The following is a 21,364-nucleotide window of genomic DNA, read 5'->3' as shown; positions in this document are numbered from 1 at the left end:
TTAAATCACTTTCATTAGACAGTTTTAAGGGAATATTTTTTTGTAAATCTTGCTAGGTAAGTGGAAATTAGCTTATCTGCATGCAGGTTTACTGCGGCGGGAGTAGGTTATTTTATTATGAGATTGAATTTGTCTGTTGAAATATCATATTATGTAAGTACGTTGTTCATACAATTAAAATATTTATAGTATTACATTTAATATCATTCGTTAGGTAGTGTTAATTCCCCACATTATATGTAATTTTAATATTTAATTCCCTTTATTAAATGTTCCCTACACTTAATTTTTCCTCACATATTTGTAATTTGTAAATAAACCTAATGTTGACAAATATTCTTTTCAAGCCAGCACAACACCAACTCCCAAATATAAGAACCTCCATAATTATTTTAAGAACCCCTGAATATCCTAGTAATAATCCTACAGTATATTAATTACTAGCAGAGTACCCGTCCTTCTTACGGGGTTGGCGTATAAGTATGAAATGCTTATTGCAGTTATACTCGTAAATAGTATACTATTTCGTCAATTCGGTAAATTCCGAATAGGTAGACCTAAATATAATAACAGTTAAAGCAAAGTTGGAGAGGTTAAATTATAATTAATTTTTTACATTTTAAATTGAAATGTTTGCTTTAATATTACGGTTTAAACTTCCGCGAGGGCCACTACATTTCCTAATCACGTACTTATCACTGCTTACGCTTCTTCGAAACTGACCAAAGTATACATTTCATTATCTAAATCATCGTATAACCTCATAGTAGCCACTAGTAATCTCTCCCGTGAACTTATCTTACGCACCAACCGTGTGTATTGTACGCAGTCTAGGAAACCACTCACGGCAGCTGCGTTTTGGGACCTGGACAAAAGCCTTATCTATTAAGCTATGGTTCCACAGGATGCGGAATCTCCGCTGTGCGGTGCGGTTTTTTTCCGCTGCAGAATTACAACGACACTGGTTTAATGGAATTCCCATGCGGTTCCACTGACGTGCGTTTCCGCATCCCGAATTTTCGGTTCCGCATGGCGGACAAATCATACTGGTCTGAGAGCATTGGCAGTGCGGATTCCGCCAGCGGAGAAGAGCCATCAATTAATTATTGTGACCGATCCTATTAATTATTGTGATAATTTAGTTTCCTAACATTATTTAAATAACCTTATTCTTTTTAGGGATTGTATTTTTTATTCGTGTATCAATAAAACTGCAATTTAAGTTCAAATTGTTATTTTATTAATGTTTACCATCACCATCCTCATAAAAATCAATAAGGTGATTTTTAAGAACTATGTCTAACATCAGTTGACAATAAAAGTAACCACAATTAAATATAAAGTCTGAATATTACCTAATAGCCTATTATTTTATAGTATTTATGGTAAATATTTGTGTTCCCTACTCGTTGCTAGTTTGGACAAAATTGAATTTCCGCAACGTTATTTCCGCAGTTAGTCCACCCCTCCAGATTTACGCTGCGGAAAATTACGCACCGCATGGCGGAAGTTCCGCAGTCTGTGGAACCATAGCGTTTCCCATTTCGTTCGATGTTTGGATTTAACTTAACCTAAACAAATTTTTGAAAGACCCTAGGACTAGTTACTAGGCCTACGTTATTGTTTTAAATTTAAAATGTTTGAGATGTATGATTTATATGATTTGTTGGGAAAATATGTGTAACACGAGTTCAAACTACCTCTGCCGCACTCGATAAACTTTCAACACTCGCCCACGGAACATGCGTACACATTTCTCTCGTATGCAGCAATGCGCCACTTCGCCCACTAGTTACACAAATAACTATTGGAATAATAATCAGTCTATTTATTAATGGGTAAAATGAGCTATGATCATGCGAAATTTCAACCCAATTCGAGTCATTTCTTGATTGAGTCCCAAACAAAGAACGAACACACACTTACAGCTTTATAATATCAGTACGGTATATAATGATGTTTCGATTGCCAATACACTAATGCTGCCCATGTTCTTTAATAAAGTCCTATAACAAGTACATTTGGATTTTTTAGCTGGAAGCAGTTAAGGTGGAATGTCTTTGAAGATGAACCTATTTGGCAGTAGTGTGATCATGTGTTCAGACCTGTCAAATTTTGAGGTTAAGTAAAAAAAAACAAACTGACATAATAATTCTTGGAATTGACAATAGTTAAATATACTTTAAACTTACTCTAGCCTACTTTTATATAACTACTTGGCAATATATAGAATATTTACTGTGAAATAGAGAAGTGATTCCTAACTCCAAATCAGCTAATGAATAAGTTGATACTTAATTATTTTCTCCAAATTATAGGTGATGGTTGCTTTGATAATAGTTAATTATATTAGTTAGTATTAAAATATTGAATCTTTTTGCGTAAGTTAATTAATTTCGATCATTATATTAATAGAATAATATGGTTGCTGCGACTGGGATACACATAAAATAACTGTTGGGACATACAGTAATGGTGATTTACGTTTAGTTTTGAAATATCTTAACATCTAAATATAAACTCGCCTTTTGGGTTTCATGTTAGAGATCAGAATTAAATACTCTTGAGATGACGAGATGAACCTTTATAGACTCACGGTTTGACCCATTTAAATTATAATTAACAGCTAATTGTATTGCTGATAATTCATTAATGCAATCACTAATCAAATAAGTTCACCTCATACAAACAGGATAACATTATACAATAGGCCAAGGAAGCAAGATTCGAGTTTGGTTTATAAAATGCAGTAGCCTAAAAACAGATTTTTTTCTTATAAATTAAACAATGAAATATACTAAATCATTTCATTTGATCTTTAATGGCAATTCTTTCGTAAGTAATACCGTAATACAACCGGGCCTCTAAATGCTTAATTATTGATTGCCAACATGCCAGTTTGTTTGTTTTGATTTAACCTCAAAATTTGAACACATGATCGCACTACAGCTAAATAGGTTCATCTTCAAAGATATTCCACCACACCTTAACTGCTTCTAGCTAAAATATCCAACTGTAGGTAAGAATATTTTTGTATATATACGCCTCATAGGCTACACATATGTTCGAAAAAAATGTTCGATAATTATAGCATTAGTATTGATTGTCAAACGCCAATCAATAGATACTTTCTTGGAAGCTCTGTTTTCTGTTTAGAAATTACTTTGCATCTACTTGTAGTGCATACAACACACGGCCACGCTCTCGTGTTCTCCTCTCGCCACAGACACTCTCCTCACCCTCTCTCTCCTTCTCCCGCCCCTCTTTACTCGACCACCCCTTTCTCCCAGCAAAATACCCGGTATAGTACTGTTGGGGAGAATAGGCTTATGTCAGGTAGTCTTCTCCACTCGCCTCGACACTTTAATGACCCCTTAATTTACGAGTTCGATAAGCCGGGTCGCCAGGGTGTCATGACGTCGATGAGAGGTCCAGAATAAGGTGTCGTGAGCTAACTCAGCGAGACCATAGGAAGTGTCGGTGGGGCCGTTTGGAACTGGGGACAGTAGAGAATTTACAGAACAGGGTTGATTGCTGAACCTTGGGGAAACCCGGCATGGAGGGTGAATACTCGCGTGAAGTTGGCCCCACCATAATGAGCAATGAGCAAAAATTATGAAAACATCCATAATTTAGTGCCTCAACAATAACACACACAAAAATTATAAAAACCTGTTGTTGGTGGGGCTAACTTCACGTTCAGCCCGCCACTAAAGAATATAACCATGTATTATACCATATATGAAGTGAAGTAATATAAAGAGATAGGCAGCCATCATATGGAGTTTAGCGTGGGAGATTTTTAGCCAAGTAGTGTGCTGCTCCTAGCGGCCATAGCGAGCCCTAAAAATCTGCGTTACCAACGGAAGCGCAAAGGCATTGTTTCCCATTGTACATGTCCAATGCAACTTGCCGGTTGCCGGTTCATGGATTAAGTTTACTGTGTCTACTGCTCGAATTTTTAAGGCCTTTTCACACCGGCGTACTGGACGTACTGTACGTTTGGTACGTTTTTTTTTTTAAACAAATCCCTGCCCATGTTATCATATGAGCTCGTTCACACCGCGCGTACAGAACGTACTGTACGTACAGTACGTACGCGATGGTTTTGTGTGAATCGCTCGGAGAGCGATTTTTCTAAAACGTACGTAGCGTACATGGGCTCGCGCATGCGCAGTGAACACTTCAAAACCACGTGCTCAGCCAGTGTTACTTGTCTGACTGCAAACGAACCAGTGTACGTTTTGGAAGTTTCTGTGCGGTGTGAAAGGACCGCGTACAGTACGTACTGTACGTACAGTACGCCGGTGTGAAAAGGCCTTTAGCATCGCAGAGGCGCAGTGTGCGTGTTTGTGTTAAAAAATGCACTTACTCCATTTATATTATTAAATAAACATTTAATACCTTACTAGTGGATGTTATGTGAATGAAGTATTATCGTATTATTTTCATATTATAGGCCTACCTCATTTAAACTGATTTAGTATGCAATTGTAGTACGCATGACCTTTATACATTTATTTAGCTGGTATAAAAGGTTAACTACAGTATATACAATTTAATTGATTTACTGTACTGTTATACTGCAACATTCAATGACATAGACATACTTTATTTGCACAAAACATTCCATACATGTCATAACATTTAGAATAGGTGCATTGTCAAAATTAAATCCATACATAAAATATTTAACATTAAAACTTTTAACTTAAAATTAAACACTTAAAATAAAAAAAATTCTAAATTTTAGTTCTGTAAAAATTTTCAATTAAGTAAAAAGCCTTGTCAATAAGTAAATTAGCTATTGTATCTTTAAATTTGGTTTTGCTTAGTGACTTATAGCATGGTGGAAGCACATTGTACAATCTCAGCCCAGCATACTTGGTTTGAATGATTTACTTGGTTTAAACGCAAAAGAAACGTTGTTCTTTGTTTTGAGATTGGCGTAATTCGAGCAATTGCGAATATTACAGGCTTTATTTTAAAACGAATAACAATCATAATTTCAGATGACTTTAAAAGATTCGACTCAAAGATTATTTACATACTCTTGTTATGAGTATTTCATAACATACTCATGAAATGTTAATGTTCATAAAATTATGAAATATTTCATACTCATGTTATGAGTATGAAATACTCATATTATGGAAATACTGGTGTTTATTTGTGTATATATGATTATACATAGAAATTTAGTGCTCATTTTGTGCTACAACAATATATAAGATTTATAATTTGTGCTCTAAAAACATCCGTCGCACTAAAATGAGCACTAAATCGTGACACCATTTTCAACTGATTTGCTCAATGTGGCGGGGCGGATGACGTCATCACCGGCGGCAGTTTTTCCAAGGTGTTTTTAGAGCACAAATTATAAATCTTATATATTGTTGTATATATTATATGTGTTTACTGCCCGTAACCGTATGTATTGCCTGTTATTTAATGCTTGTTTTTGTTGCCTGTTATTTTTTCTGTTAGTTTTTTGCATTATCATTTCCTTGTATACCATGCTTACATAACTTTATTCAAGTACCATTTTGTATTTATTATTTCATTGCATTAAATTAGTGTTATTGTAAATTAGGCTATCATGTATTTATTTGCATGATGATTATTTGTAAAAATGGTGTAACCATGTGAAATAAATAAGACCCCAAAGTCGCGTTTCCATCGTAGGGCTTAGATTTAAATTTACGTGTGATTTCAATTTCATACCGTTTCCCAAAAACCATAGTGCAAAGTTTGAGCTGGGGCTGGGGCTAGGCAAAGGCTTAGGCAACCTTAGTCAAAATTCATCGGAAGTCGGCACTCGCCAGTCCAAGTCTCCTGGGCCGGAAAGTGTTGATCCGCTGATGCCATTGCATTTTACTGATGACGCAATATCATTTTTACATTTGTCTTTCGCAGTTCTGAAGAAGAACCTATGCAGTTGAGTTCTCATTTTCATTCGTAAAATATAACATTTTACCAAATAGCTTCATTTAATTCGATAGGATCTCTGAAAAAACGTTTAAACTACTTTTAATGACCCCAAAACTCGGGAACTACTTTTCACTATCCCTAATATCATTCCCGCCATTCCCGGGCTTGGCGCTTGGGCGGCTCGCTAGTGGCTAGTTCTCGCTCTCTCGTTGGCGCCATTTTCCTAGCAATCCCGCTGTCTAGTGTAGCGTTGTTTTATGTACCTTACCGTACTTCAGTGAACTAGAACCACCGATCATCGAAGAACTACAACATATCAGTCTCAGTTTTGCTGGTTTTTCGTTGTTTCGACAAATAAATCTTCTTCTTGGGAAAGAAAGGTAAAATATTGGGCTTATTTTAACAAGGTCTAGGCCTACTTGAGTTAATTGGATTGAAATCATAGTCCCTCCTGTAGGCCTAGTAATAACGCAATACTAATAATGTTGTGTGTGTTGGCCTATTACTTATTGTAAATTGGCAAGCTTATCAACAATATTGCCTAATTTTATTCAGTTGGCTACCATTAACTTAAGTTAAGTAATTTTGTTAATTGACTAACGCCAATGATTCAACCATGTTAAGGCACAAGTACTTAGTTTCAACTAGGCCTAGCCTAGGTAGGTAACTTATGCCTGGGTCTGTCCAACAGCAAATTGAAGCAAATTACCAACCAATACCTTTATACAATGAATCCATCGCTGACCAGTGTTGACCAAATAGGCTAGATTTTGTCAAAAAACTAACTTAAGTCAGGCCTACTTATGAATATTTAAGTTAGGCCAAGTTATGTGTTGGCTAACATTTCTGAAGTTAATGAGGTCCAAAAGGTTAGGTTTAGTGATGTGACGAGTCAAGTATATCCTTGACTGACTCACGACTAAACTTATGTCAACTCGAGTCAGACTCCACTCTGTATCATCGTGAAACATTGGCTTTCATCCGTCAAGTTTGGGTCGACTCGCAATGCAGCCAATAGGGTTATAGTTTGGCGAGTCAGCTCAACTTGCATTCAGCCATTAAGTTAGCGTTTAAGTCAAGTTTCGCGAGTCAACTCGTTACGTTTCAAGTTTGTATAGGCTCGGGTTCCTCCGTATGATTTCGGATCCTTGACTCACTGTGAGCCAATAGCGTTTAAGTTTTGCGAGTTTGACTCGTTACGTTCCGAGTTTGTGTAGGTTTGGCAATCACCGTTCGAGTTTGTTAAAACTCTTAAGTTAGTTTTGAATGAAATGACCCAAGTTGGGTCTTGACTCGAGTCAACTAAACGGTAAAACTATCGACCTCCAGTTAACCCTTTAAAAAAAAATATTTTTTTCTCAAAATGTTCGTTTTTTAGTGCTGATTCAAAAAATAATATTAATTTTTTGCGGAAACGTCCTGTTTTCCCGGAAAATGGGAAAAACAGGAAAAATCTTTTTTTGCTCAAAACCCATGTTGTGGGTACTCAAATTGTGCGGAATTTCCTCCTGAACAAGAATATGTAATTTTTATTACGATCGGATGCGTAAAATACGCGGGCAGATCGTCGGCTCGCCGGACTACACGTAGCGCAACTAGCATTTTTCCTGCGCGTTGTGTGATACATCCCTCCCATCACTTTGGAAAGTCCAATTCTGAACTACTTGTTGTAATTGGAGTCGTCTGATTGTTTTTGTGTCTCAATATTTGTATTTGTTTTGCTGAAAAAAAAATGTCTGAGTACATTCTATGAAAAACATTACTTGAAACTGCCCTGTTACTTAACAACTTGATAATGTTTGGTGTGAACACATCTTTGCACAACGTTTCTTCTTAACAGCATACCAGCTACCTACACATCCGACCTGTACAGTATCGTTTCCATATTGGAACGGTCCAAATGCAATCACATTGGGGGAGGACTGTCGGCGGCGTTCTATACGCCTAGTCCTAGACATTTTGCGCATATTTTTGGCGGCGTTTCATACGCTCATGTAGTCCGGCCCTAAAACGACACATTCGCGTCTGTTTAAGTTATGGGGGCTATTTTGTTGGTTGATTTGTTTAGTTATTGCTTTTTGTACATGAATTTGATGGATGTGGAAAAGTTAATAGCAGAGGCAGTGGCGTATCTTGTGAGGTGTTTAGTTCGGGTAGGGTCCTATCCTAAACTTACCTCTGATTTGCTCGGACAGCTCGAGAGTAGTCCAAGGTTCTAGCTAACAGTCCCCGTCGCTCGCTAACTGCTTCTCGATCTTGTAAATATACCTTCGTCGTCTTACACGCACAGGTACACTATAGTTGTATGTCAGCACAACGACGCACTGACTAGAAATAAGACGGCACTAAATATGCTGCTTACTGAATGAACTAAAGTACTTGACCTGCTTCTAGGCCTAACAAAAGGAATCGCTTCTCAAATAAAAACTAAAAATAATATTCTCGTAGTGAACTAAAATGTCGTAACACGCAATAATAAAATAACAAAATGAAATGAGTCAGTGCTAATATGCCAATGAACTTCTTGGCTTCGAAATAACTAAATAAAATACTTTTAGATAAAATAAAATAAAACCATTTTAGATAAATAAACTAAAAGGTGTAGGCTACTGCGGCACTGCACTTGCAGTGCCGGCCTGAGAAATACAATAAGCAAATCTCTTACCCCTAAGATCATTGTAAAAAAAAATAATCTTTACTCGCCAAAGTAAAACGGGAAAATATGATTAGTACTATAAGGATATAATGCAGTACGTCAGTCGATACTTAGTTCCCTTAATATTATTGCTTCATTCTTATCTCGCTTGTTGCGAATCGCATCTATACGCCTTAACGCTCGCAGCAGGTCCGCCGTATATTCTCGGGAGAGGTGTTCAGCGAACATGCGCTCGCCATCGACTGCCCAAAAACCTTTCTGCTGTCTCCGGGTCTCGGCTCCTCCCCACCACCACTACGACAGCGCTATGGGGTGGTGACGGCCGAGTCACGAACTAGGACACTTGACATGACAAGCCTAGTCTTCGCGGCCTTAAGATAATGAAAACGAACCCCTAATAAAATCTGACCATTACAATCTAGGGAGGCCCCCTCCCCTGATATTTATTGATATTATATATTTATTAGGGATGTGTTGATTCTTGATACCAAATCTCGATACCACCGATACTTGGACATTGGTATCTGTATCAAAAATCGATTGTCATAAGTGTGTATTCTGATACCGATATCAGACACTTTTGCAAGGATCGCACGATTGGAAAATTACCTCTTTTAGCGCCATCGCGCAAGACGGCGATGATGTTTCCGAGACCGAGGGAGGCGATGATCATGTCAACATGGCCGTGGGAGATGATCAGAATTTTGCCAAGATCGCAGAGGTAATCGTAGAGGTAATGTTTCAGTTACCAGGGGGAATTAGATTCAGGATTTTACTGCTCGACCGCAGGAAACAATGACAATGTCTTCATGGACAAGAGAATTATCATAATAAAATATATATAGCCTAACCTAGACTTTACAAAAATATCTAATTAGGCTAGCTTAATTTAAAGACAAAAGTTGTCCACGGGGTTGGATGTGTTCATCATGGACCATATAAAAAAGTTGCAAAAAACGCTCACTGGAGAGTCCCACTGAGTATTTTAGCCACATTTTGGTGATTGTGGTAATTCGATTGACTACAACGACCAAGAAGTTCGTGTAGGAAACGACAACTGGACCCTTTTATGTAACCAGAGGAGACAATTTACCGCTAACCATAGGCCCAAAGAGCCAGCTTTGATGATTATTAATACTAATGAACCATTTTATCTACAGAAATAGCATAATGTATGCAACAATTATTAATCAGTCAACTGGACACAACGTGATCTAACATTTGAGCAAATATTGAAATTGAAACGTGATGCTAGAAATAAAATAAGCAATTTTGACTACAGAATCTGGAAATAATAATTAACGAAATTTAGACTAATTAAATATCTAACACCATACCACTCGTTGGGGCCTTGCCCCCTGTACCCGGAGTCCTACCACGACACTTCCATCATCATTGGGATCACCAACACCAAGACCGCGTCCTGGCTTCCTCCACTGAGCTCACGTGCTCGCCGCGCATGCGCGAGCGGTCTTAAGTTCGAGAGTGTCTTCTTGGCGGGACATTGGGTACCTCAGGTTGTGGAAGCTGAGCTCCACAATTATAACAACATCCATGACCATATCTTGCAATTAGGCAACACTTTTGATTGTCTCTCACACCAGCTATCACCCTTTCAGCGACGTTTTAGATGAACAGGCTTGGGACAATCGACACTACTGTAGCTAGGGGATGCTACCGATACAGAGATTTGATTTTAATCAGGATCAGTTAGCCAGCTGATACTGACCTTAAAAATGTGATCGCACATCGCTAATTATTATTTGTTATTAAATTTATTTTATAATTAAATATTCAAAAGCCTGCAATTTACACCTTAAATTAATATAAAATGTTTACCGGTGCTGACTCTGCAATCCCGGATTTACTGCTAGGGTTGCAAGCAAAAGGGATGCCCACAGGGGTATTGTACAACAAAACTGCGATCGCTGGTAACGATGATGATGTTCCCATGATCACAATAGATGTTCACGACTTCTCTGCGATCGCTAGTGACCCAGGGGCTGCTCGGGTTAATTTTGCGTAGGGCCTCAAGTAGGCCTACCCTTGTGGGATGAGGGAGTGGTGAAGCGTTCAGTCGTGGGGGGGGGGGGGGGGGAGGTCCAGGTCTCCCACACTCCTCAGTGTCAGAAGGCGCAGCAGCCCATGCACTACCCATTATAAAACCTTTATTTGGCTTTTGGCCTGAAGATGTAAAGATAGAGAGTTTAAAAATTGCTGGTTCCTGGATATACATTAATATAGGAAACAATTAATGCAGCCTAGGTCGTTGAAATGAAATCAACTTTATTCATAATTTGCAAACATGTGCACGAATGGCGTCATTACATTGGATCAAAATCATAATACTTAATCCTAAAAAAGTACAAGACATAATAACTATTGAAAATGTTCTTATTCTAATATATTATGTAGAAGGAAATATTCATTCTTTGAGTACAGGGGTTTAGTTAAAAAGTACATTTTTAGCTTATTTTTAAATTTTGTAGTTTTTGTATAGTCCTTTAATTTTGTTGGAAGAGCATTGTAACATTTTATACCCATATACATTGGTTTTTTTTTTTTTTTCAAAAAATCTTAATCTATGGGAAGGTGTTGCATAGTTATTTCTGTTTCTGGTACAGTATTGATGAGAATCCCCTACCAGTGAGACATTTTTTGAATTTTGGACAGTATATAATATACATTGATAGATATAATAGCTAAATACAGTCATTATGCCGTTGTGCTCTTTTCCAAATAAAGGGTGCTCTTGAAATTCCGTAAATAGCCTAAAACACTTTAATAAAACCTGAATTTGATGTTTTTGACCAATCAATCAACAATGATAATTGTTGATCCCATACTGCAGTTAAAATAACAATCTTAATACAGTGAGATCGAATAATCATTAAATACACTGTAATTCATTCAAAATTCACTCATTTTTATTTTATTGAAGTAAAGACACCAGACATTACACCTTAAATATTTGTTAAGAGAATTAGTTTTATAATTTCTTCAGTTTTGGTCTCAGGCATTTGGCGTTCTCGGATTTATAACATACTCTTTTCTTTTGCAGCTTGGCAACATCTTGCGTCTTACAAATTGGGATACTATTTAACTTAACAAGTTGTAACTCATGTGTAATAAAGAGGTTTTAAAAGTAATGTAGGCCTAGAATGTCCTTTTTCTTAAATACAAATATCTTGGAAGGATAGGCCTAAAAATTATTTTTTTTCGTCCTTAAATAGTCAGTTAAACTTAAGCTACATAAATAAAAGAAAACCTAGTCAATAAATTTACAATTAATTATTTAGAGTGGTTGGCAAAATGTCAAAATTTGGGTTTTTTTTTTGTTGTGTGTTTGAGAGTTTTAAGTAAGGTAGTTTTTCTGCAAAATGGTTTAGAGACATCAATTTATGAACTGTAATGCTGTTTAAAATTTACCATAAAATCGTTAACCCGATTTATATCAATGGAGGAACAGACATATAACTTAATAATACATTTTATTATGGAGTGCATAAACAACGTTAGCTCCTGCCCCTGATGAGTGGTAGTATATCAAATAGTTCCCGTTACGTCACCGAGAGCGCAATCCAGTAGTAATTATATACATCGTTGATACCAACACAGTTATGTGACGACTATTACAAGTTTGATGCCTTAAACAAACCTACTCTATAGTTCTTTGCATGTACTAGCTAGTGCTATTCTCTCCTGTTGTACATTTTTCAAACATAAGGTAGCCTATACCTTGCCACATAGCCTACCTGAGAGAGAAAATTTTGTCATGTACTGTCTACTGATCTACTGTCTGCTTGACTAGGCCCATTATGCTGATCTTAAGTCTTAATTAAACCTGATATGATGGATAGTCATTGTTTAATGCAAACTTAAAATCTTTCTATCTTAATTTCACAGCAACAAAACTAACTTAGCCTATGTTAACATTATGACTTTAAAACAAACAAACAAAATATTTTTTAAAATAATATTAAATAATTACAAGGTCACGAATCACCTGCAACTATTTGAATCTTCACTCATAGTTTACACAGCTGACTAAGTTGGTAGGTTTGTATCAGTATAAGTTATTTAAGTAATGTAAAGCAGTATTTATGATTTCCTTAGCCAATGGCAATCATATCTTAGTTTTAATGGCAATTTATAGTAATTTTTTTTTATAAACTTTCAGAAACCATGGCTTCTTCAGGAAATCAGAAAAAGCCAGGAGAAAAGCAAGGCACATCAAGGCCTGATATACCAGTAGAGAGTAGCGAGAGCTGTTTTCTTGATGCAGAACCGTCAACATCGTTTAAACATTCTACATTGAACATTTCTTCTCCAAGAAATAACACCCCAAGTCGCGGGAAGAAAAAATTATCGCTAAGAAAATTGTCAATTGAATCATCCAATCTCCCTTTGGTAAATATCATTAGTTGATTGATGATTATAAATCTTACTGTAATAAATGGTTTTTAGGTAAGTTTAGGCCAATCAATCCAAAAATTGACAACTTAAGAAGATAATTTGTTACAGATAGACATATTACCTTATAGCTGCTCTTAACATGTACGGTAGATCTATTTCTGCGAAACTATTGCTTTATCCTCATCAGTTTAAAGTTTAGCTTATCCAAAACTACCGCTTCCCCCCTCACCAATCATTTTGGTTAAGAGGTACACTCAGCTGTAGCCTATACTACCTATACTAATTGTGCTCAAATTAGAACACCTTTAGGCTACTATTGTTGTTTGAATTCCTCTTTTATTTCATATTGAGTCTCTAGTTGAAATTTCAGATAAACATAAGGACCATTATAAAGGATTTAAGACCAAAATCAATTAAAAACTTCCTGCAATACTTAGGAACAGGATTTCTAATGAATGATAATCTTCAACCTAGAGATGACTAACTTACTCTTCAATGGTCGGTTACTTTTAACTAGATTCAATTGCCCCTTATTTTGTTCTCAACTAATTCTGGTTACTAGCAGATTGGTAAGGTACTTTTGTAATTCACAGTTATTATTATTTTATAGAAAATGTTAACACGATCATTTTGAAATTCCCAAGACACAAATCTGTTTGTTAACAAAGCCCACAGAAACGTTGAGTATTTGACTTCAAATGGCTACAGAAAGGTCGGTTAAAAAAAGAAAATAATATTTAAAACCATAGATAAAGCTCATTCAACATCTCAGCCATTAAGGTGTGGAGGTATTATGAGTTGATGCACTGTTAGGTATGCAGCCTTTACAATAGGGTATTTGTAACAGCCCCTGTCAGACAGGAGCAGCGAAACATCCGCCACGTTGTACAGTCATATCATACAGGAATAGTTTTTGATTTCTTATAACTAGAATGTCCCCAGAAAGGATCGGATAACCAAAGATTGGATAATCCAGGCTTGTTCACTATCCTAAACAACAAAATTAACATTAACCCTATATCAAAACAAAAACCAATGGTTTGTACTAACTTTTGACATTAATCTTTAGAATGATGACTGCACCGAACTCAATGAAGAAAAGGAGAAATCTATTGCTGAAAATGAAAAATCTGTAAATAAAAGTTCTAACAGAGCCAACGAAGATGAGCCTGATGTCTCCATAATTACAACTATGACAGAGGAGCAAATGAATGAGCATGTGACTCAATGCCTCCAACTTAGCACAGAAAACGTAAGTAAACATTTAAAGCCTTAAAGATATATTCTAGTTGGATTTTGTAATGTTTTCACGATTCTCTTTTTTAAGTAGGTTATATGTAAATTTTGTGGTGTACCGAATTTAAAAGAATAACTTCAAATTCAAATCCCCATGCGAAACAACTTGATCAGCTGACCACAGTTGCCCAGTCACCAACGCCCAATTCCCAGGCCTGTGATTGATCGACAGGCAATCGAGGAAACTCAGAGACCAGGACGGTCCCCAATTGTGTGTTGAATGTTAACGTTAACGTATATGTTTCGTGGGTAATCCTCTGTCGATATGTCATCCCCAGCCAAAATGGAAGGTATTTAAAAATTTGATTGGGTGTACAGTAAAGCTCCCATTTCACAAAATCAAATGTTTAGATACCTTCTAATTTGGCTAGGGGTGACATATTGACTTCGGATTTGCACCATTGCTTATGTCTTGACAAACCTTTAAAAATGAGGGGTAACTCAATAAGGGCTGCTCTTTGAAAAAAAGTCCCCCCTAACCCCTACCCTTTTAGGGTGGTTGTAAAATATTTTTGATGTAAAAAATTGTGGATCCTTTGTTAAAATCAATGCCACTTAAACAGAATATTTCTATCTATTTCGGTTTAAAAAATACAGATTTGTTTCAATACTTATTTTACACAGTGTATATACGTATACGCTGCTACAGAGTTTTTAGAGTCAGTTATTGATTGTTTAGGTGCAAAACAAAAGGCTCTTGGTATTTTCATGGATTTAACCAAGGCATTTGACTCTATAAACCACAATCTACTTTTAATTAAATTGTCTAGCATCGGAATAAAAAATAAATCTCTTCAATGGCTAGAATCTTACATTTGTAATAGAAAACAATTTGTAGAAACTATCCAATTCAATAATCAAATGAAAATTACTCATAAGTCAAAAATTAGAACTATTAAACCTGGTGTACCACAGGGATCCATCTTGGGCCCCCTTCTATTCATTTGCTATGTTACAAACCTACCAGGGCTGACTTAATCTAGCAAACTTTACCTTTATGCAGACTATGTAAATCTTACAGTTACCGCTAATTCTGAAGAGGAAATTGAAAAGACAGCTAATAATAATCTAGATATACTTTCAAATTTTTTCCAAAACAATCAGTTACTTTTGAATCCAGATAAAACAAAGTTCATAAATTTTGAGACCCGTCAGACAAGACTTTCAATTAATCCTTCACTAGAAATTAATCAGAAACCTATTAAAGAATTAGAAAATATTAGATTCTTAGGATTTGAAATTGACAAAAATTTAACTTGGAATTCTCACGCAAACAAAGTAATTAAAAAAACTGTATCTAGTCTATTTGCATTATCTAGATTAAAAAATCTTCTTGATCAAGTAACATTAAAATCAATATACTTTTCGTACATACATTCTGGTATTTCTTTTGGAATATCTCTGTATGGCGCTACATCTATCAATAACTTAGAAACAATCCTAAAATTACAAAAAACAAGCTATAAGAATTATTTTGGACCTTGACTCGAGAACTTCAAAAGAGCATTTTTTTTTTTAAATGACAGTATATGGATTGTACATCTATGAAACAGTTCTATATGTTAAAAACAGATTTTATCAATTGGCGTTAACTGGTGAACACCACCACTACAATACCAGAAACAAAACCAACATTGCTCTAAACCGCCACAGATTAGAACTTTACAGTAAAAAACCAAGTTATACCGGCTCCAAATTTTACAACAAAATTCCAAATGAAATTAAATCGGCAAAAAGCATGGTGGGATTTAAGAGGGGTCTTAAAACATTTCTCATCAACAAGGTATTGTATTCCCTTGATAAACTTTAAAATTTTAGAAGGAGCTTTAATTTTTAATTTGTATAAACTTATGTTAGATTTTAAGAACTTTGTATCTATAGAATGTAAGAACATTGTGATATAAAAACATGTAAGAGAATGACACTATTCATGTACTTTGTGCTTAAATGAATAAAGAAATATTGAATTGAATTGAATTGACAACCGAGACAGGATTTCTACTCTCAATGTTTAATGTTCAATGTCTTCTGGCCCATCAGCCAAAGAGATAGACTGTTTTAATTTTACCAGTGAATTAAATGTTCAAGCAGATAACTTTGAACTTATTTTCTTGACATTTGCTACCTTTAGGTTTTTTACCTAGATCTTACATATAGAGCAAGTCTTGAGCCTTCTTATTAGTCATGTTTGTATATACAGTTGACTCTTTATAGTCTGACAAACTCGGTAAACCGACAGTGCAATAATTGTGTCAACAGTTGATATCTGTACAACACTGGAATTTTATTCGCGTCTTGTACACAAGTCTTGTGCCTTTTTACCGTTTTGTCTTGATGCCTTATTTTTCACCTTGTAGCTTAAGTAATACAGGTTTTCCTAATTGAATTTAGAATAAAAGTTATACTAAACGATATTCATGCACACAAGGTAAGCGAGGGATGTAAATTGAAATCAAAAAGTAGTTTTTTGTAATCAGTTAACATTGTTTATTTTAAAATACAAAACCTGAAATGATTAATTTGAACACTCAATAAGTAAAGAGAGCATGATTATCTTTCATAAGTTGACTTCTAGGTTACATTTAGTAATATTTCCGTTAGATATTTTTATAGGCCAACACTCTTCCAGTCACATGAGTGTCGGGTTATGGAGAACCACCAGTCGCTTTGAACTTATTTGACATTGTCTTCAGAGTTTTTTTCATAATCTTGAAAATGTAGTTTTTAAATAGGCCCTAACTATTTTTGTTATTTTTCAGAAAATCAACACCAAGAATGCATTTGCACTCAAGCTCATTGATTGCATGACGATAATAACAAAAAATGAAGATAAGAGCAACTTTGCAGTAAGTTTTAAAAAAATATACATAATTGATCTTTGATGTGAGAAAAGAAGGAGGTAAAACGTAAAACCATTGTAAAGAAAGTTGTTTTGTGGAATAATAAATGATTCTGGCTGATAGTGATCTGCAGTTTGCAAAAGTCAGTGACAAAACTTCTCAGATCATCTCACTTTATCCTAGACTAATCATGTGTATGTTTTAACATATATGAAGTAATTTAATGAGATTAGCAGTCGCGTATATAAAACCGTTTTAGATGGTGCACGATATATTGTGCGGGACGTCGTGGGTTAAACGCTGTATGTTGTCTCGCACGTGCTGTGTTACCGACATTCTAAACTAAAACCACATTTAAAGCTAGTGAATAATGTAAATAGATACTTTTATATGAATATAATATAAATTATTACAGTGACCGCTCGATTGTGGTTAATTGGGCGTAATATTTAAAACAATATCATAAACAGACACATTTTATAATTTGCAATAAATGATTTTATTACAGACCATAAACATTTAACCGCTGAGATAATAACAACTCTCTAATTTATAAAGAAGTATTCTATAAAACATTGGAAAACCAATTTAGATCTAATTACAAATAGTTATTCACATTTACATAGTTACATCATAGTTATTTTTACTTAAATAAATTTTAAAACCGTAATTCAATTTTGTACAACAATAAATAATCCTCTTATATCTTAATTAAAGTAGTATAGATAACACGTAAAAGCGTTAAAATTAAAGTTTACAAGTGAAAATTGCAATCCCCTATTATAAAGTTATAGAATGATTAGTTTATATGATATGAAATGCAATTTTACGCCTACTGATTGCTAAAATACCAACTACTTCATCATGTTAATTACATCAACCTAAAACTATTAAAGTTCTAACAAACTAAAATTTAGTTACCGGTATTGATATAAATTTTAAAGACGGTTCAAAATAAAAAGAAGAAATGAAATTTATGTGCAACAAAATCCCAAGCAATAAGGAAAACATTCAAACGCACTCCATCAAACTAAGCTACAGAACAAAAATAACACTTTTAACTTGATCTATACCTACCTATAACATGCAAAGCCCTCACTGACTGACTGACTCATTCATCACTAATTCTCTTACTTCCCATTTACCTAGGAGGTTGAAATTTGGTACACTGATTCTTTAGGCATTAAAATGATGAAGTAGTTTTTATTCTGATTGGACTATCGGGCTCCGCCCCAGTAGCTCTGGAGTTTCCCATGTTAACCTTATGAGTATTCATATTTAAAAGGAATTAATGAATCTTAACAGCTGTTTCACTTAAACAAGTTTGTTCTATGATGTTAAGCGAGTTGCACGACGTCCAATAACTCAGCGCTGTTGCATGAAACCCAAAGCTCCTGCATACGGAGCATGGATAGATTAGGTTAAGTTAGGTTAGGTTAGGTTACTATCCAATAAAGACGGTAAAAACAGTACTCACAGTGTGCATGCGCTTTGGACGTCATGCAACAGCGCTGAGCTATTGGACGTCGAGCAACAGGCATAGCAGGGGCTTTGGACGTTGTGCAACTGTTACTTTTTTCAAAGAATATAAAGTGTACTGTTACACAACGACCAATTCCATGACGTCCAATGCTTGTAGAAAGACTATATTTTTTGCAGTTACTGTACGTTTGGACGTCGTGGCACTTGGACATCGTGCAACAGTCAAATATTTTATATTGGACGTCATGCAACAGCTCAAAAATTATATTTTGGTCGTCGTGACACTGTATAATATTATTGGATGTCGTGGCACTTGGACGTCGTGCAATGCATCCTTTTTTGTTAGAATGTATGACAACAGCTAATTTGAATCGTTAATTGCAGAAACCCTATTTCCAATATTTTTTTCAATTTTGACTTAAGCCTAGTGCTAGTATATTAATTGAAATACATAATTTGGTTCAGAAATCACACAACTGCGAAAAAATGTTGGTTATGGGGTTTCTGCAATATTCAAATGAACTAAGCAGCAACAAGTTGTGATACACAATGAGAACTGTCAAATTAGGATTGTTTTAAGTTATGTTTATGTTTTAAATTTAATGAACAATTTTTGGTATTATGTGAATAGGGTGATTTTATTTTTTAAGTGCATGATTTATAAACTTATTGACTTAGCCTGCACAAAATATTATAACAAAAATATTGTGTTGGTTTTCCTCCAAAGAGACTTCTGGGAAACAGATTAGCGTATTCATAATTTTAGTTCATTACTGATCAAGTCAAGTGTTTTTTTAGTCATTGATCAGTAATGAACTAAAATTATGAATACGCTAATCTGTTTCCCAGAAACCTCTTTGGAGGAAAACCAACACAATATTTTTGTTATAATATTTTGTGCAGGCTAAGTCAATAAGTTTATAAATCATGCACTTAAAAAATAAAATCACCCTATTCACATAATACCAAAAATTGTTCATTAAATTAAAAACATAAACATAACTTAAAACAATCAATACAATCAATTTAAAACAATGACTTGGAAGGTACTAATATTATAGATATGAATGTTTGGAGGGAGTATGTCAATAATGGGAAAACTACTTGACCAATTGAGTTGATTTTTTCCAAGAGTATAGCCAATGTAACCACAGGCTTAACACGTTGAGTGCTGAAAACCTTTAAACAGGCAACCGGCACCCCTTAGGCCCTTAGTAACCCTTAGAGGCCCTTAGTAACATTTTTAGTGCGTTCAAGATCGGGTTGCTTTGGAAACGGTTGATTTTTATAATAGGCCTATAATGTCGATTTTCGAGCCGAGCAGAGCCTGGACTACAAGCTTGAGAGATCAAGCACAAAGTCAGAAAATCAAGCTCGAGCCGATTTTCTCAGTATTCAATACAATAATGCACAATTAAAAGTAAAAGCTTTTATATCCGTGAGGATCACGCTCACGAAACTGAAATATTAGGCCTACACTTTTGCCGCGATCGCGGATATCGACGAGAACATTTCCCCGCGGGTGACGATGACGATGTCTCCGCAGCAGCAGATGTTCAATATTTTACCGCGATTGCGGAAGACGATAATGACGTTTCTTTTTAAGCGAGAGATATATCTAAGATTTAGCCGCGATTACGGAAAAATGATTTACCCGTCACCACCGACGGGGCGCGGGGAGATATTAGGCCGTGATATTAGATTGGGCCGTGAACGCGGAAGACGATGATGCTGCTATCTAATGATGTCATAGGTTTGGTTGCATTTGCAATCACGGTAAACTCTGATAATGTTTCTTCCATGACTTATGACTACGGGAAGTATTTACGATTTTGCCGCGATCGTGGAAGACGATAATGACGCCTCGGGAGATGCCTTGTCAAGTTTATTGCAAAATTGCAAGTTTAGGCGGTAATACATGGGAAAATGATTTTATAAAGATCATTGGGAGAGGGGGGCCCGGCGAACAAACTTGCGGGGGGGCCCGCGGGTTCTAATCGCCGCCACTGGTGGAAGGAAAAAACATAGGTGTGCTATTCCCACATATTTTGACGTCACTCGGATTGCAAACAAAAGATCACCTGATTGTAACTGTCAAATTAGTATGTATTTGTTTTGATTTGACCAAATCAAAACAAATACATATACTAATTTGACAGTTACAATCAGGTGATCTTTTGTTTGCAATCCGAGTGACGTCAAAATATGTGGGAATAGCACACCTATGTTTTTTCCTTCCACCATGCCCCTCCCCCACCCGCCCCTACACCACGCGTCGTCGCAAAGTAAGCAAGGCAGAATGTTATGGTTTGTTATCAGGAACTGTCATCACTTTCAGTATGCTCAGTTTTAGTTACCATACGCTTTCTAAACAAATCTGTTATTAAGCTTTGCTATGTTGATGCTTTCCTCTTAGACATTGTGAACACATCATCACTGAATAACAAGTAACATGGAAGGAACACACAGAACACAGGCGACAAGCAAAGACTGAGCGGGAACTTACAGCGCATGAGCGGCAGTGTTGCCAACCTAATATGATGACTTTCCACGTAATTGCCACTGGAAATCCCCGATTTTATTCGCAAAGATTATAAAACTACCCGCAACAATTAATTCCTGATCCACCCTCTGTGAACAATGTTAATTATGGAGTAGGTAATTCAGTTTTTTTTTCCTTTGGGGGGGTTCTACCCCCTCATCCTCCCCGTAGTTACGCCACTGGCTCTGCCATACATACAGC

At 35.8% G+C, this 21,364-nt stretch overlaps 1 protein-coding gene across 1 annotated transcript in view; it reads left to right on the top strand.

Moving 5' to 3' along the window:
- The first annotated feature begins 6,293 nt into the window (after positions 1-6,293).
- LOC128997968 (condensin complex subunit 2-like) overlaps positions 6,294-21,364 on the top strand; it is a 63,974-nt gene continuing 48,903 nt past the window's right edge. Inside the window, exons 1-4 of the mRNA XM_054423841.1 lie at positions 6,294-6,311; positions 12,768-12,997; positions 14,073-14,255; positions 17,059-17,145. Coding sequence (XP_054279816.1) covers positions 12,773-12,997; positions 14,073-14,255; positions 17,059-17,145 — 495 coding nt within the window. The 5' untranslated portion in view covers positions 6,294-6,311; positions 12,768-12,772. The remainder of the gene's footprint in view (positions 6,312-12,767; positions 12,998-14,072; positions 14,256-17,058; positions 17,146-21,364) is intronic.

This window comes from Macrosteles quadrilineatus, unplaced genomic scaffold, assembly GCF_028750875.1.
Source record: "Macrosteles quadrilineatus isolate MER2022 unplaced genomic scaffold, UCM_ALF_1.0 Scaffold_7__1_contigs__length_78375512, whole genome shotgun sequence".
Taxonomy (NCBI): Eukaryota; Metazoa; Arthropoda; class Insecta; order Hemiptera; family Cicadellidae; genus Macrosteles; species Macrosteles quadrilineatus.
The sequence above is the reverse complement of the archived record's forward strand: the minus strand, read 5'-3'. Positions and strand labels throughout refer to the sequence as shown.